Raw genomic sequence first — 19,205 nt, 5'->3', positions numbered from 1 at the left:
ACGCTTAGTTGAAGGGGAAAGTGGAATATTAGTTATGGTAAACATGGCTAATATTCTTTAAAAAACAAAATAAAAGCAAAATATTACACTTCGTAGGTTGGCTGTTGTCTGTTGGAGTTGGAAGTTGGTACGTCTATAGAACGTTATAGTAACACGATCGACATTGTGCCTTGTTCACACGAAAGTTGCGCTGATACGAGATAAACACGATGTCATTACCGTCATTGTGTGGCAGTTATTATTGTACACGAACGAGAAGAACTACCTAATTAAATTGTTATTTATAACTAGCTGTTGTACACCGGTTTCGCACGAGTAGTCTTACCTATGCGATTATTGCACATATTCCTGATATTTCATGTGCATATTCATAAGTTTTTTTTAAATAAAAATGGCGAGCAAACGAGCAGGCGGGTCGCCTGATGTCAAGTGATTACCTACCGCTGCCCATGAACATTTGCAGTACCAGAGGAACCACCAACGCCTTTCAGGAACTTGTTGGTCCGCCCCTTGAATAGTCCCATGTTATAATCTAATGGGAACACCACCGAAGGGAGTTGATTCCATATATAGTTTGCATAGTTCGTGAAAATGTTCCAAAAGATAGAAAAAATTAAATCGCCATGCAATCCAATAAAAAGGAGATAGTCCATTTCGGATATTCTTGTACCAGATATAGGTACCGTGAAAAGCGGAAAATATAGAGAGTTCATTAAAAATAAAATCAATTAGAAAATCATAATAAATACCCAGCTAAAATAAAAAATGTGATTAAAAGTGGCGATAGCCTAGGCCCTAGTGTTTAAGACGTCGGTTTTTTCGAAAGGTCTGGACTGGAGTTCGCTCTCGGGCACACATCTCTAGCTTTTCAGAATATGTTTTAAGAAATTAAAATATCAATAAGTGCTTTATCGATGAAAGAAAACATCGTATTATAAAACCTGTATTCCAGAGAGTTCTCCATAATGTTCTCAAAGGTGTCAGCATGGTGGACTATGGCATAGCCTCTTCTCATTCTGAGAGGAGACCCGTGCACAGTGGCCCGGCGATAAGTTACGATGATGATGACGATGATGATGAAGCGAACACAATGCGCATAAATTCCTTTTTTACACTATTTTCTTCTTATTGAAGACTTGCGATTGGCCAGGACTTTGTTGGCGCAGGTAAATAAAATTTTGATGAAGAGTAGGAGTATGTAGGTATGTAAGAATTAGGCAATGATGAAAGCGAAACGAATCTAGTGACGCCATGTTAGTTTTGGATCATAACAATAGCGATTTAGTTTCATAACATGAATCTGTGATCAGCTGATCACTTTCTACTGGGATGAATCATTGTATGTAGGTAGTATAATCATTTTTTTTAGCGAGAATGCAGCTTATACAATCAATTGCAATGATCGTTTAGCCATAAATGATACTGAGAAGTTTAATGTATGGTACAACTTGGTAAAGCAACGTTGACTAAGCTCTGTTGTTGGAAGGGTGAACCTATACGATAGGTAGGTACTTATACCTACATATTTGGTAATTGTAATTAGCTAAATTTTTCTTGTGTAGGTACTTTCTATTACTACCTGCGTTAGTTTTCCTTAAAAATTAAAATAAATTTAGTGTGCCTCTACGTCTTATTTTCCTATTATTTCAGTTTCGGGAAATCCAAGCATAAATTCACAATAATAAGAACAATACAATAATAAAAAGTCCTTGGTAAGCCAGGAAAATTACCAAGTTTAAATTAGTATTTTTCCTAGCTTTGGTAAGATAATTTGATATTGCACGTAAATTCGTTACGAAAAAACCGTTGAATAAACCACTCGCTAAGCAAAACGTGATTAAAATAAAATGACGTCTTTATTTGATCGATGCTAAGAAAACACCATTTGTTTCTGCATGCACTCACGTAACGTAGTGTGCAGCGAATTTTATTGAATGAAACTGTAAAACTCACGGCCTACGATACAACATTTTATGATCTGCCAACTGATTCTCTAACTCAGTGTCTAACGTTTAATTATAGCCACCGAGCTCATTTGATATTTAATTTTAATCCGTTGAAGGTTTTCTACGAAAAATATTTTAAAATTACTCAGTGCAGCAGCAATGTCAAATGAGCTCGGTGGATATCAGTCAATGTTAGATACTGAGTTAGCGAATTACCCCGCAGATCAACCTGTGATTTATGTGATCGTTAGATACAGCCTTTTCCGGGAATCGAACCCGGGACCTCTCATTAATGAGACCACAGCGCTTAACCACTGCGCCGTCAGTTCTCTATAATGTTCCATCAAAAGTGTGTGAAGTTGCCAATCATATTATAACCTAAACACTTCTCATTCTGAGAGGAGGGAGACCCGTGCTCGGAGTGGACGGGTGACATTATTTTAAGAAACCGGCCAAGTGCGAGTCAGACTCGCGCACCGAGGGTTCCGAACTACAGTCGTATAGTATCGACATTTTGCAAGATAAATTAAAAACTATTATGCATAAAAATAAATTAAACTAAATAAATTAAATTAAATACCATAATATAGGTTTCTTGACAGACACGACAGACAGACAACGAAGTGATCCTATAAAGGTTCCTTTTTGCCTTTTGAGGTACGGAACCCTAAAAAGGTTATAACAGTGTCGTTTGTTAGTGGTCTCCACACTAGGTATTCAAAGAAATTGGCATTCACCGTCAACTTTGGTGTTTGGTGAGGCAGGTGCGGACTCGACGTCTGAGTGCAGGCTGTACGAGTGCTCTGTCTTGATGGGCGCCGCGCCCAGCGCCGCGTCCGTCATCAGTCTGTCGTGCAGGATCACGCCGATCTTGGAGTCGCGCTCGATCAGCCAGTCGCTCATCTCTGTGTCCTCGTCTATCACATCTTGCATATCCTGTCGATAAAAGAAAAATCATTTTAAAATGTCTGATTGGAGCCTTTTGGACGGAAAACGTCATCAGGGTTAGTGGATATAAATATAGCATAGCACGTCCCAGGGAATACCAATTCCCACGTGCTGTCTCGTTAACTCGTAAAGACGTCTTCGTACGCGTGGATTATTAAAAATCCCGTAGGAGATTGGCAAAGGCTACTTTTTATCCCTAGAAATCTCTTCGATTTTCCGGGACAAAAAGTGAAAAAAATCACGTCAGTCTGTTGGTCCGTTGCGGCGTTATTGAAGAACAAACCAACAGACAAACAAACTTTCGCATTTATAATAGGTATGGGTAGTGATAATTTGACTACATAATACCATTAGCAGGGAGATTTCTTCTTGTACCCCTATAAAGAAGTGAACAGACTATAATAAAAAAAACCAGCAAAGTGCAAGTCGGACTCGCGCACTAAGGGTTCCGTACCATTATCTATGGGATCCCCGTTAAATATTTATTTTATTCTGTGTTTTAGTATTTTGTTGTTATAGCGACAATCTGTGAAACTTTCAACTGTCTAACTATCATGGTTCATGATATACAGCCTGGTGACAGACGGACGGCCAGCGGAGTCTTAGTAATAGGGTACCATTTTACCCTTTGGGTACGGAGCCTTAAAAACCAAGCTTATGGTAGGTATTAATTATAATATTATTATTTTCATCCTAACTTTTCGGATGGGAGTTACCCGTAGGCCGCGTAGCACCCGCTTACTCGTAACCGTAAGTAAGCTTTAGGAAACTTGTCTACCGTGTAATTTCAGGAATTTTGAGAACTAATTAAATACTCGTAGGTTATGGTGGGTTATGATGTAATCTAATGCTAATTAAGTACATACATCAAAGAGATCGTAACGATATTCCTACGAAATTCATCAAGTTTTAATTAGACGAGTGATTCGAAGCTGTGTGAAATATCCCATGGAATTTCAAACGTAAATAACTATTGAAACATACCCAATAGGAACGTACCTAATACCTACATAGGTATTATTATGTAATGGCGGAACCACACTTGATCGTAAATTCGCATTCGGATACCTATGACATTTGGGGTATTGACAATTAGAATTAGAATTTGTTTATTAATCACTTGGTACACAATCAATTAATTTACAAAACCACTATAATAATTAATAATCAGTAAAATAATATGTGTAAACAAAAACAACACAATCGATAGAACTGCATTAGGGAAACACTGCGTCGCAATTCTATCGCCCATCCCTGGAGTAATGAAACTTGACACAATTGATTAAAGTCTAAATATAACTATTTGCTAGAGATATCCAAAAAATAAATAATAAAACAAAACATTAAAATATATAACATTCATTAGATTAATCAAAGTAAGAGCTAAAAATTGAAGAACAAATTAACATGCAACAACAAGTAAACACAAAACAATGTAAAGGAACAATAGCGGTAATTCATCATTATCATCATCATCGACCCATCGTTGTCTCACTACTGAGAACGGTTCTCCTCTCAGGACGACAAGGGTCCATCACGCTGGCCAAGTGCGGATTGGAGAACATTATGGAGAACTATCAGCGGTAATTCGGTTATAAGCAAATCTCTAAGCAAAATTAAGTTGACTGGTTCTACCTGGTTGACTAGTAGGTACCTAATTTTTATAACGATAATAAGCTCGTTCATGGCGTCAATAATGGGCCTGGGGCCATAAATAAACTAAAAACTGCCCTTATAAAGAAGGTGTTAGGTGAAGTCAATCCGGGTAGTGATTAACGACCAAATGTAATTCCCCCATAAGTATGACGTGAAAAATCTCAGGCACGCTTCAAAACATACGAGCACGAGGTCAATAGCACGAGCTATGAATTCGCGCGTCTCTAACTCTGATTCGCTCGACCCTCACCTTGGCCGATTGTAAATAGGAGCCGCTCAAATAGTGGAGCAAAGACTGGAGGTAAATATAGACGGAGATCTCGCGAACATGAGTGAAGCCAGCGTGTGACAGACAGCAAAGTATAACATAGACACAAATCACATTTAAATTGTATCTCACTTACGCCATGCTTTCTTATATAATACTAGGTGATGCCCGCGACTTCATCCGCGTGAGTTTCGATTTTTAAAAATCCCGTGGGAACTCTTTGATTTTCCAGGATTAAACGTAGCCTATGTCCTGCCCTGGGATGCAAGCTATCTCTGTACCAAATTTCGTTTAAATTGGTTAAACGAACGGGCCGTGAAAAGCTAGCAGACAGACAGACAGATAGATAGACAGACAGACAGACGGACAGACAGACAGACATACACACTTTCGCATTTATAATATTAGTGGGTAATAGGTATATAAGTATGGATTAGTATGGGTGAAGTAGAGTCAAATTTGACGTCATCACAAGATTATTCCGCGTGTATTCCAAGTCACGAAACTGCCCAATTTTCATAATTTGAAAATATTAAAGTAGGCAGTTTCAAAGCTGGCTGTGCGGCAGTCAAGCGGAAAACATCGGAACGACAGGACGTGTGAACGGAGGGCCGTATTTTCAACTTAAATCAATCGACTACTTCCTCAGATTCAACTGTCACGAAAAGAGCTGAAATGTATTTTCACATTGTCTTTTAAAATTTATTCCCCATTTAAGACCATGACCTTGTGGCGACTCTAAGTTTTAAGTCATTTGTAGGATTGCTAAGCGTTTGTAATTGTGGGTTTTAATTTTGAATATAGGAATATAATTATAAATTAAAACATTGTAAACATTTGTAACAAAACGGCATTGCTGCGCCTGCTTCATATTCTGACGCCCCGTTTAGGTGCAGTCTATCTTTTATCCTTAGTTTGAGTAGTCGAAGCGAATTTAGTTAAAGTCAATGTATAAACGCTGACGCCCGCCAAACACGGTCGCCGACCCCTGCCAACGCCCGCGGACTTCACGATGAGCCAAACCACTTGATAACGCCTAAGGTGGACGACCACTGCCTTATTTGTATTGCCGTTTAGATTGGTTGGTAAAAGCCTTATTGGAATGTTTGTTAGATTCTTTGCTGGATTCTTTGATCATGTATAACTAAACTAATAGACCCTGCGAAGGCTACGAATAATTTTTTGTGTTCATAGAAGGTTCGGAATGCGGACCCGTCGCGTCAATGTCATAGACCTACCAGGCAAAAAATGATTATAGAAATGTTTGTAAAGAACATAATTCTATAGAATCAATAGATTTATGTGGAACTACTCCACAATGAAAGTTTCCTTCCCTTTTTTTTTTTAAATTTTATTTATTTATTTACTTAATACTTTATTGCACACAACACAAGTAAACAAAATAAAAACATACAAGGATTTTAATCTAATAGCTGTAGCATGCAAAGGTGGCCTTATCGCTAAAGCGATCTCTTCCAGGTAGGGTTGCCAGACGTCCGGATAAAGCCGGACATAGGTAGGCTTTTTGATTGCGTGTCCGGCCAAAATAAACGGTGTCCGGCTTGTCCGGCTTTTGTTGGGCTTTTTACATTTCGCTAACGAGCGTGGCCGAGCGCAGGCGAGTCGACTGTCGGTCGCTCCCGCAGGCGGCAGTGCTGCCTGACAACAAGATTTATGACAATAATAATAAAAAAGCTTGATTTGACATACAATTTTTTTATCGTCAATAATACTAAGACACAAAATCCTCAATAATGTAGGGTGTCCGGCCTTTCTACCCAAATGTCCGGCCAAACTGGCTGGTCTGTCCGGCTATTAGGTTTGGCGACCTGGCAACCTTACTTCCAGGTAACCTTTGACGGAAGGAATCACGAAAGCACGGGTTGGTGCGGCAATCGAAAATGGCCCTAGGTATATTATATTACTATAAATTAGACTACATACACACTACATACTAAATAGTACACAAATATATATAAATATATACCTATATACATATTTCTACCATTACTATCTACCATTGTTACATGTATTCTAGCAAAATAAAGGATTTATTTATTTATGATTAAAATTTTCAAATTCGGCGTATTGCTTACCAGTACATAGGGGGTATTGTCCTCTTGGTCCACGCCTCTTGGCCACCGCTTGTGGGAAACACCGACTTTTACACTTAGGAACGTGATGCTAATTTCAATTACAATCGCCATGGGGACTATTCTACACTGTTGTAGAATAGAAATCAAAAGGCGCTTTAGTTAAAGTGAGGAATTAGAATCACAATCGTATTATGTTGTATACCTAAATGAATATATATATATACCTAATATGTATAGTGTACACACTTATATTTATTTAGAATGTTATACGTAGTCCAGAATACTGGTATTGGTGAGATCATAGTAAATTCTAACTTGCGAGCTAGTCTGGAAGGGGCATGGCCGAAACCTACTTACCTACCTATATGTTCTTTACTGCCTGTGTTCACTGCATTAAATTCACACCCCAAAAAGTGACCCCAAACCGATTTCTGTCTCTACGCGTAATTGTACCGGAACTCTAAATCGTTTGGCGGAACCTCTTTGCCGGTTAGATGGTCCTTAGCCACCGCCGAAGCCAGCAGCAGACCAGGCAGCATTGTAAGCATTTAAATAACTATATTAAAATCAACCACGTTGGAAACCCGCGATATTTCATAAGGATCAACGCTGCTCTGATCACAATGTACCATATAATAAGTATACGTATTGAATCTATTGCTGAAGTTTTCAGTATTAAGTACCTATTGAAATAACTGTCACAAGTGGGTATGTATTGTTGTTATTTCTACCTCCAAATTCCTAAGCGATTCGTAACAGTTTGCAAAATAATGCTATGATTCACCAAAGACAATTCGTAAGAGGTCTACATTCATGCAGTGACTATGTTTGGAAAGTTACAAAATTGGTGAATTTTTAATAGATAAAAGTTTTTTTTTTTTTTTTTTTTTAAAGTATGACTACAGAGTCAATAGGGCCCAGGAGGGCTAACATGGAAGATGTGATTTTTACAATGTGACAATTGCAAATTGTTGTAAAAGTAAATGTCTGTATTTTTTTTTATTTTTTTATGGTATCCACTACTACTGTGGTTGCTACAGATGTATACAGTGCGACAAGGCTCTCTTGGCATTTGAATGACATTGACAGGGGGGCGCTGTTGGAGTACAAGGTTTAGAATATTCAAACAAGAACAAAGGGGACACTTGAAGGCAACAGTTAGTTCGGATTTTCGCCATGCGCCAAGATAGCCTTGTCGCACTGTACATAAGCTATATTGAGAGAGACAATGTCAAACTTTGGTGACACGTCTTTCAACAGCTGATCTCTGATAATACCCTTATAATACTACTTATACATATTTATGTAATACATCCATGATATTCTTATTATGTACTTACATAGTATTATAGAAGATCACTGTGGCTTTTCGATAGATATAGAAATAAGAAATACTTACTCATGAAATCGTGAGATACCTACTAAGTGAAATGCATTTTCATGCAAGTCTTTGACAGCTCTTCGTACAAAACTGCAGTTAAGAAATGTCTAGCGTCAACGAAATAAATGAGAGCAAATAAAAGTGATGCTAGCAATATTAAACAATAGGTAACTAATGAATCAGTAGTTTAATGTAGGTAATGAATAGTTTAACAGATTTTATTCGATTAAGCACTAATAAAATATGCTTATAAGTTGTATTAGGTTTTACATAATATGTAGGTACTTTACTTATAATATTTATGTGTATGTAATATTAAAAGTAAACTGGTAGGTAATTGAATCTATAGCTATTGAATTATAATACTAAACCTCAGTGTCTACATATTATAGCCGACATCGACTTAACATGCTCTCCGAGTAGCGAAAAACTTTAAATCTGGTAGCACAACACAAGTTAGATGAATTATTGCAATATACCTATGTGTTGTCTATCGAACACCCCTGCATATCGATATATGCAAGGATGTCGCAACTTACATAAGTCAGCAAACTAGTTTAGCGCCGCGGCGGACCTTGCATAATAATAGCACTGCCGCAGATAACTATAATGTCACTACAACCCAATTTCTGCAAAACTCTCACTCAGAAATGTTTGCAATCGATTTAATAGCAAATACGCGGCAGAAAATAACATACATCGACCTTTAGAAGGAGAGCGGATTTGTAGAGCGTTGTCTCTGTCACTCATACCTACATATATGACGTTTTGTCGGTCCCAACGACAGAGACAATGCTTTGCAAATCCGCTATCTCCTACTAGAGGTCGATGTACATTATTTTCTGCCGCGTACTGTAATAGATCAATTAGATCTCATCATCATCATCACTGTCAACCGATAGACAAGCCATGGTCTTGCGCCGCTTGAATCCAGCGGCTCCCTTTGACATCCATCTAGTCCGTCTTCCAACGCTGCGTTTTCCGGTACGAGTTCACCGTTGTAGCACCTGGGGACCCCGACGTCTATCGGGTTTTCGAACTATGTGCCCTGCCCATTGTCACTAATTCAGCTTCACAACACGTACTAGATCTTATACTAAAAGAGAAAGCCCTGATTCACTCTCTGACATAATATCAATGCCAAGCACAAACCCTTGGACCTAGAAAGCTGAAAACGCGGGTGGTCGCTAGTTAGACAATAAATAATTTAATCGGTTGAACATCGGTCTGAGAGCAACAAACGTGGAGTTAGTTGAAAATTGGTTTGAGAGTAAACAATAGATGGATTCAAATGAATCGATTTAGAGCAAACAAACAACGTTTTGTATTTATGAAACGATACAGCTGAATATCGATATTTTAGTATAAAGGTCAACAATTTTCACAGTGACCTTTTAAAAACCTATTGGCATATTGTGAAAGTCAATCCTTTCAAAAAAGTTCAAAAATCATAAAAGAAAAACAAAGAAAAAACATTTTCTGAAATTAAAATGTACGAAGGCGCAGTGAACTTCTGAGAAACCCATCAACTCAGTTGATTTTATAGGATTTCCTGTTTCTCAAGAATAGGTACCTCTATACAAGCTTATTTATGGTTATGAATGCTATAAATTTCGTACTTAATATTATATGATATACGACCTGTAAATATTGCTCGCTAGCATAGGTAAGTATTTAGAATTTAGTTAGTCTTCTAAAATTAATTTTGATTGCTGACTTTATATTATATAGGTACACATTTTGAGATGACTATTTTATTAAGTACTTGTTAAGCAAATAACCAATTGGGGTCATATTGTTGCATTAAACACAGAAAATCTGCTAACACCTATTTGTAAGTTGTAACACAGATTTTCTGTTAACTTTTAATTCTTGAAAAAATAATTAGTTTTTTTCAATTTTTAAAGTAAGATAACTATACCAAGTAGGGTATCATAGGAAAGGGCTTTACCTGTACATTCTAAAACAAATTTTTATAAATTTTTGTGCATAATAGTTTTTGATTTATCGTGCAAAATGTCGAAAAAATACAACTGTAGTACGGTACCCTCGGTGCGCGAGTCTGTATCGCACTTGGCCGGTTTTTTACCGGCGGACAATATTAGTAGGTAGGTATATATCTACCGTCTCGGTTCAAAGGAATGATTGTACCAAGAATAAGCCGGAAAAATTCAATAGATAGATAATTCGCTCGTTAGTTCGAATTTGAGTCAAATCTTAAGACGGGCGGATAGCTATCGACATTATAATCTGAATCGAGCTAAGAGATAGTCATTGTCCTTTGTTACTTTTACTGACCACGATGGCCACACAAAATAGACAGTACCGTTATAACAAACAGAGCAATTTAATCAAAATATTTCATCGATAGTTCTCAACAGTGCTCAAGATTCGCGAAAATTCTCAATACTTAGCTAACTCCACAACAAGTCGTAATTGAAAACCACGACTGCCACCAAAAACAAATTAAAAAGTATTTTTCACATTTGAAAATGGCGCCCTATTGAATTTTTTCCAAAAAAATTATACGCAGTGTCACTCGGGATGATGTGGATTTTAACGATAGCCCATGCATATTAATCTGTTCAGGCATTTAGTTATGGTGAAATAAAGAAACTAACATACATCACACGAACCCTGAAACATTACACTCCTTTTTTTGGGCAGTCGTGTAAAAATGATAAACATTTGACATTCTAAAAACAGACTTGCATCGACCTACTCGCCTTCAAATTAAGCAATGCTAATTAAATAAAACCAGTCAAGTGCGAGTCAGACTCGCGCACTGAGGGTTCCGTACTGCAGTCGTATTTTTTCGACTTTTTGCACGATAAATCAAAAACTATTATGCATAAAAATAAATAAAAATCTGTTTTAGAATGCACAAGTAAAGCCCTTTCATATGATATCCCACTTGATATAGTTATCTTACTTCGAAAGTTGAAAATAGCAATATTTGTTCATGACCACAATTTAATTTTTTTTTTGTGTGATGTAACCACAAATTCACGGTTTTCAGATTTTTCCTCAAATGTCTGCTATGAGACCTACCTACCTGCCAAATTTCATGATTCTAGGTCAACGGGAAGTACCCTGTAGGTTTCTTGACAGACAGACAGACGGACAGACAGACAACAAAGTGATCCTATAAGGGTTCCATTTTTCCTTTTGAGGTACGGAACCCTAATTAAAGAAACAATAATTATACACTATCATTCCTTTGCTTTATGTCTGAAATATACATCGTCAATAAATACAAATTACTTGTGGATTCTCTATCGAAGTCGTGCGAGAAGATTATTTCAATACATTTTGAAGTAATATTTAATTGGACGGATCCGACCTCTAACTAAATAGCTGGAGGTCGTACAGTAATAATTACTATGCTATTTCACAGTGCGCCAGTATACGTTGCACGTAAAAAATTGAAGGTTAACTTGATTGTTTACATGCGTTGTGTTGGGATAGGTCTGCAACTTACATTGATGTTGGAATAGGGCAACTTACGACCGAAATAAATAATCAATCTAGATATAATCTGTAGTAGCCAGTAGGTAAGTTATTTGGCAACGTTGTTCGTCAAAAATTGTAATTGTAAAGTAACTTATCGATAGATTATAGAGATTACAGATTAATTAGTTAGTTATATCAATTGAGTGTTAATCCGTAATACCTATTTTAAATCCGATAATGTATAGTCTATTTGTTGTTAGTGTTAGACGGATAAAAACTAGGTGATTTTATTATCTGTAGCAGGCTCTGCGGAGTAGCATCTAAGCGAAACGACACACTGAACGGGCGCGTAGAACGTGGTGTTTGCTCTTGTGTTGATATAAATAATAATTACTATGTGAACAGTGAATAAAAGCCTTCTAAAGTATATCAAAGTGGTTTGTTTCCTTTCTAATATTAGTTAAATGGGGACAGAATAGCTTGCGTCCTGGAGAAGAACAAGGAAACAAGTCTGTTTACATGTGCGCTACTTTGTTATTGTTCTTGGAGATCAAAATGTCTTACTTGGAATAGGGTCAAAAAGGCTTTAAGAGCTTTCTCATTACGTTCAAACAGCGGAATCTTAAATAAGGCATATCTGCTGTTCTGGAAAGCATATCGCTGCTTTTTGGCAATTCTCTCATACAGTAATAATTCGAAAGCACATAAATTTGTAGCATCCAAAGCAACATAACATGAACTTTAATGCTATGCGAACACGACTGTTTTTACAATAACGCATAACTGATGCTTTACTAGTCGCGGCATCCACACATCCTGCTCACGGTCCTTTATCACCTCTACACAAATTCTGGATTCTGTGATTCAAACCATGCCCTTTTTGGACGTCTATTGGTAGGGGAGCCCAAGAGAGGATTTTGGGATTTACTCGAGCGCGTCAGATTAAGACAAGGTAAGCTAATTAGATGCAGAAAAGTGTGTATTTCATTGATCTGGCAATTTGAGCGTGACTAAGGAAATGGGAGAGTCACAAAGTTTCAAAAATCGCCCATTTGATTGCGTTAATTTTTTTTTTCTTTTCTTTTTTTTTAAATTTATAGACTCGCGCTTGGCTGCAATTAGACCTGGTGGGAAGTGATAATGCAGCATAAGATGGAGGGACCCCTTCTACACCTTCGCACGACCACCGCCACTATGCAAACCGGCAGATAATTAATATTTTTGCGATAAAAAAAACACGTGGGGCGCATTATATATCTACTATTAATAAAAATTTAAAATATTTCTTTGTGAATTTTTTTTCATTTTTGAAAACCTGTACGCGCTCTCCCCACTAGTGAAAGGGGTTACATCATATTAAAACCTTTTTTTTCTGTTTAGCACCTAATATTCACAATCCAATAGGTCCCCACGACGCTCGAGTAAATCCCTGTTCAGCCTCTTGGGCTCCCCTACTATATTTGTTGCCGGTCTCAAGTGAATGTCTCGTGAAATATCAACCGGCAAGCGCAAGGAATGGGAGCATTTTTTATGAGATCTACTTTCACCGTCCGATAGTGGATTCGTTTATTTCGTATCCGGTTCAAGTACCGTTTGTATCGGCTATTATTTTGACAACCTCTCTCACGCTGCAGAGCCTTCAAAGCAGTCTTGGATTCGATTCCCAGTAAGTGTCTTGATTTTCAAATCGCAGATTGCCTGTGCTTTGGCTGCGACTCTTCCATGAGATCTGGATGGAAAGATGTTGGAGGATATATAAAGCGAAGGGTGGATGCCCGATTACGGGTGGATATACCCTGCGTGAAGTGGCAATGGGCAGGGCACATAGTTCGTAAATCCGATATACGTTGGGGTCTCAAGGTGCTGGAATGGCGACCTCGCACCGGAAGACGCAGTTTTGGAAGACCTTCCACTAGGTGGACGGACGACATCAGATGCGTCACGGGAGGTTTCAGGCGGCGCAAGACCGTGGCGCGTGGAAGTCCCTACAAGAGACCTATGTCCAGCAGTGGACGTCTCTTGGTTGATGATGATGAGGTAGTTTGGAAAAAGTCTACTTTGCAGCGAATTTGAACCTGAGGGCGAGGCCAACATTGCAAAGAAGCCTGAAGCTTCAATGATTCTCTAAGAAAGAAGGACAAATTCTTGAGAACACGTTCCTCAAATTACCTAGCAGCGCGCGGCGACCATATCGGCAAAGCTATACAATACAGCTAAACTAGCTAACTTGCCCTAGCTAGAATTTCTGAAATTTTCACGCAAAAAATCAAGGTTTAATCTCAGCAAGTATGAGCTGTGTATGTCTTCTTTTTAGATATCCCAAGCTTCGCGTAACACTAGGTGTGAAGTAATAAAAGGTCGAAAAAAGGTCAGCGAAAAGTCAACAGAAGGAGGTAAGCGGTGAAATTTTGCATGAATTGAGATTCGAGATGCGTTTACTGTTAGGGACATCAGTGATCACGATTTACATTTTTATGTGGCAAGTGTGCAGCGATTGAATTCTGAAAGGAATGTGAAATGAACATGGTCATAAATATAGCCTAAATAGCTCAATGGTTAAAGGTGCGGACTGAAATCCGAAAGGTCGCCAGTTCAAACCCTACCAGTTGCACTATTGTCGTACCTACTCCTAGCACAAGCTCCACGCTTAATTGGAGAGGAAAGGGTGGAATGTTAGTCAAGGGCCATCCACGGCTAATATTCTTTTAAAAAAATTGTGATGCTCGCAACTTTGTACGCGTGGATTTATTTTAAAATCCCGTGGGAACTCTTTGATTTACCGGGATAAAAAGTAGCCTATGTCACTCTCCAGATCTGTAACTATACCCATGCAAAAAATCACGTCGATCCGTTGCTCTGTTGCGACGTGATTCAAGGAAAAGCCAAGAGACCAACAAGTGATTGTAAAATACAAAATTTATTTATCCCTTGTCCCTCCTTTACCGTACTACCACCTTGGATGAATTAAGATTACCACAGAAAACAAGAAACCTTGAACGTTGGCACCCTAGTGTGGTCTACATCTAATCTACTCGTACGAAGCGTTTTTCCTCAACGCTTCTGATAAGAACCGTTAAGGGATGGAAAGCTCTTCCGGCGTCCGCTTCAAGACAAGAGTGAATACTGAATAGGCATCTTCTAGGCAAGCTCACTCCAACCTACACCACATCATCGCTTTTTTATGAGGCATGATTGTTGTCAAACACAAGCCAATCTCACAATTAAAAAAAATCTTCAGCCAGTCTTCTGAAGTTTGTCCTTTACCTCTTTAAATGTAGATAGTATGAACTTACCCTACGTAAGCGAGTGCCAGTTTTGTTATCAACTCATCGCTGGCTCACTACAGAGCACGTGGGCTTCTCTCGGAGTGAGAAGGGTTTTGGCCATAGTCTACCACGCTGGCCATGTGCGGATTGGTAGACTTCACACACCTTTGAGAACATTATGGAGAACTTTCAGGCATGCAGGTTTCCTTACGATGTTTTCCTTCACCGTTAAAGCAAGTGATATTTAATTAATTAAAACGCATATGACTCATCATGAAAGTTAGATTAGGTGCGTGCCCGGGATCGAACCCCGACCTCCGATTAGACGGCGGACGTCCTAACTTTACAGTTACACAATTCATCGAAGCTCATCCTAGAACGCTATTCGTTTAAAGATTCCATTGTAGAACACCATTATGCCTTATTAAAGTCGCACCGTTGCATGCATAGTGCATATGCTATCGTGTGATGCAACTTGCAATATGTGGACCATTTCATGCACTCAAAATAGGTCACAGAATAATAGAATGGCTTGACTGCTTGAGAAATTCTCAGTACAGTGTACACACAAACTAAATGTGTTTTGTATTGTGCCAAGCGATTTTGTTATTTGTTCTTAAAGCTTAAGGCATATTTTCGCAATGTTTATAGCTAGACTATTAATTTTGACTGTATTTTGCACGCTTCTTTAAAAGCATAACAGTGTCCGTTAGTTAGTTATAGAGAGGGGAAAATGTTTGAGTTGATTGCCTTAGTTCAATAATACCTAACGCTACTGTTTGATGGATTTTTTGTATGTCATTTTAGCTTTAAGTTGACATAATTTATTCTGCGTATGTACCTACTAGGTAAAAGGTATTTAGATCTTAAGTAAATCGTAGACTACTGTAGTACAGTAGCCGGCAAGAAATATTGTACATCGATCTTTAGATTGAGATTTCGGCTTTGTAGAGCGTTGTCTCTGTCACTCATACACATGTGACTTTTTGTCGGTCTCAACGACAGAGACAACGCTCTACGAAACCGCTATCTTTCTAAACGTAAATGTACAATATTGTACATGTGTGTATAAGTCATGCGAAAAACTTACTAAAGTAAAAATAAACCAAAAAAAAAAATAGCCTATCAACGTTGAGCAGTACCGAAAATAAGATTCCCTCGAGATATTTTATTGAGTTAAGGCTACACACAGAACTAATTTAGATACGATATAGAACTAAGGCTTGTCTAGACAATATAGACTGGAGGAATAATTATTGCTTTAAACGCTAAACAAACTCTATTACTATTCCATATCGGTAAGTACTTTCTTATGAAATTGTCCTTGAAGACGAAAGCTTTCCTGAAGTATATTCAGTTGTAGATCAATTATCGATTTTGCCAACATAATAAAATCAAGACTTACGGGCGGTTACGCACTCATCCGATTCGAGTCCGTGAAAATACGTTCCTTTTTGTTTTGTAAGGGAGCTTATGACATTTATGTCGTAGATAATCGCGCTGGTATTCTCACGGTTGACGGATAGAACTCGGATGACGGAAGTGCAGTGTTGTAATCGCTCTTATGCTTGGTGATGAACTCTACGTGATGAAATCAGGAATAAGGATTAAGGACATCTATCTGAGAGCCAGTGTAACCGACATAGTTCAACAACTCAAAGTTGGCGATAAAGTGGCAATGGGCAAGGCGCATAATTCGAAAATCCGATAAACTGACGATGTACACAATTTTAATGGACATATTTTATATTTCAGAGCTTACCTACTACTCAGTCGATAATACTTAGGTCCTATTTGTGATAGATTTAAGTTTGTATACGACTTGACGTGTCTCTATGTCTTATACTACGTTTGTATAAGACAGAGACACATGAAAATACCAAGATAATATACCAAAATAAGAATTGAAAGCGAGTATAAAATTACATATTACCAGGGTGGACAATCCTTGGACAAAGCAGTGCCAACCTTTTATCAATAAATAAAAATTATACTCGTCACGCGCCATTTAATTTTTTTGTGTCAAATTTCATGTCAAAAGTACGATTTTAGTCCTTACTTAAAAGGGGTACCGTACCGTTGTACGGACTATAATTATTGAAAAATAGCTTTATAAACAAAGGTGGGTATGCCGCAATTTTTAGCGTTTTGATAGTCTGGTTATGTATTGTACAAAAGTCATATTATCTCTCTGCATCTCTGTCTTTTTTTATGGCAAAATATTGCAAAAAACCAATTAAATAAAATTCGTTAATTTTTAAAGATAATTATTTTTCAAGAAACTAATCGTTAAGGTAAACACTAAATAATCTTTAGGTTACAGTTACGCCACAAGCGTAACTAATTTAATGTAAATTAGTTATATGTAATTACATTCTAGGCAATTAATGGTTTTCAAATATTCCAATTAATTGGTATTCATTGACAATGACATCAAAGTTATTCCATGAGTGGAAGCTATAGTACGCGACAGGTGAAGATGGCAATCGGGGTGGGGACGCTCCGCACACCCGCAAAGCACCCGCGCTAACGTGACGTGCGGGCGTGCGGGGCATCCCCCCGCCTCATACCTCGATTGCCATCTCGACCTGTCACGTACAATGTGTATATATATATATATATATATATATATATATATATATATATACACACATTGTACGTGATATATATAGGGAGCGTTGGATGTGTGACGTCACACCGTGAAATTAGTCTAGACACCTATGACGTCACGAGCGTAGCACCATCTATTAAAATGGAAATGTGAAAATTACGTAGGTGTAGGGTAGTGAATAAATTGTGCTAAAAGTGTATTTTGCTTGTCCGGAAGAATACCTAACGAGACCTAACGTCATAAATTAATAGAAATTTATGTCTAGAGCCTAGAGCTAAGGGGTGGAAAAATTATAAAGTAGGAAGCTCATCATCATCATTCCAATCCGTTGCCGGGCTCACTACTGAGCATAAGTCTCCCACAATATGAAAAGGGTTCGGTCATGGTCCACCACGCTGTCCAAACACGGATTGGTAGACTTTAAACACCTTTGAGAACATTATGAAGAACTCTCAGGGGTGCAGATTTCTTCAGGATGTTTTTCTTCACGGTTAAAGCAATCATGCATGTTTCCTTACGACGTATGGCTTAATATTATTGTAAATTAAATATTTGAAAAGAGCAGCCGCCGAGTTTCTTGCTGGTTCTTTTCGGTAGGAACAGCATTCCGAACCAGTGATAAATTATTTGGTCTATTCAAAAGTGTGAAATGAAATAAGTTGGCAAAATTGGGCAAAAGCGCATCACTCGGTCAAGTCAAAAGGCAGCATGGCGGCACGTCTACGCCATGAATCTATTATTATTCATGGTTATTCATGGTCTACGTCAACTGCGCTGGTCTCTCCGCGTAGTAGAGAGTCTACAGACCCTATATACTTCCACGTTTCATTGATAAATCGAATCTCCTTCACTATATCCAATTTTCTAGATAATCCAGTTGCCTTCGCGGACGAGAAACACCAATGCGGTTTCTACGCCTGAACCAGAAAAGCTATAGAAATTCCGTAGCGGAAAATTATTTTAAATGTCACAGTCGCGTCGCTTGTATTCCGTAATGGAATTTATTCATGGAAGATATCCTCATCTTTATTCCAGTATGTCGATTAAACTGCGCAACTTTGTGTTTCATATAATACGCATAAAATCAAACTTTCTGTACCGGTAACAATTTTATTATAAGAAGAAGAATTTATTTATCTCTAGGATTTCACTTGACTGTAATTTCAGTTTGAGAACATTTGAATCGTGCAAAATACAAAAGTTGACACGTATCAAATTCACAAGAATCCAATAAAAGTCGCTTTATAGAATTTTCTATATTTATTCGCAAACACAGAATAATATATTATATTTTCAACTATGTATGTTCCAGCTCGTGTTTGAAGTGTGACTTCTCATTAATTTCAGTGAAGGCTACTTGGTCCTTTCTTTTTCCTTAGGGGCCCTTGGCACTTCACTACTCATATTATAAATGCGAAAGTGTGTCTGTTTGTTGGTTTGTCCTTCAATCATGTCGCAACGGAGCAATAGATTGACGTGTTTTGGATGGGTATGGTTAAAGACCTGGAGAGTGATATAAGGCAACTTTTTAACCCAGAAAATCAAAGAGTTCCCACGGAATTTTTAAGCACCTAACCACG

General features: G+C 37.9%; 1 protein-coding gene across 2 annotated transcripts in view; it reads right to left on the bottom strand.

The window, feature by feature from the left end:
* Positions 1-19,205, bottom strand: part of CrebA (Cyclic-AMP response element binding protein A) — a 133,828-nt gene that overhangs the window by 22,456 nt on the left and 92,167 nt on the right. For both annotated transcript variants that reach the window (XM_034969815.2, XM_034969816.2), the window contains exon 2: positions 2,684-2,882. In XM_034969815.2, the coding sequence (XP_034825706.1) occupies positions 2,684-2,882 (199 nt within the window). The remainder of the gene's footprint in view (positions 1-2,683; positions 2,883-19,205) is intronic.

This window comes from Maniola hyperantus, chromosome 6, assembly GCF_902806685.2.
Source record: "Maniola hyperantus chromosome 6, iAphHyp1.2, whole genome shotgun sequence".
Lineage (NCBI taxonomy): Eukaryota > Metazoa > Arthropoda > Insecta > Lepidoptera > Nymphalidae > Maniola > Maniola hyperantus.
This window is presented reverse-complemented; position numbering and strand designations above follow the sequence as displayed.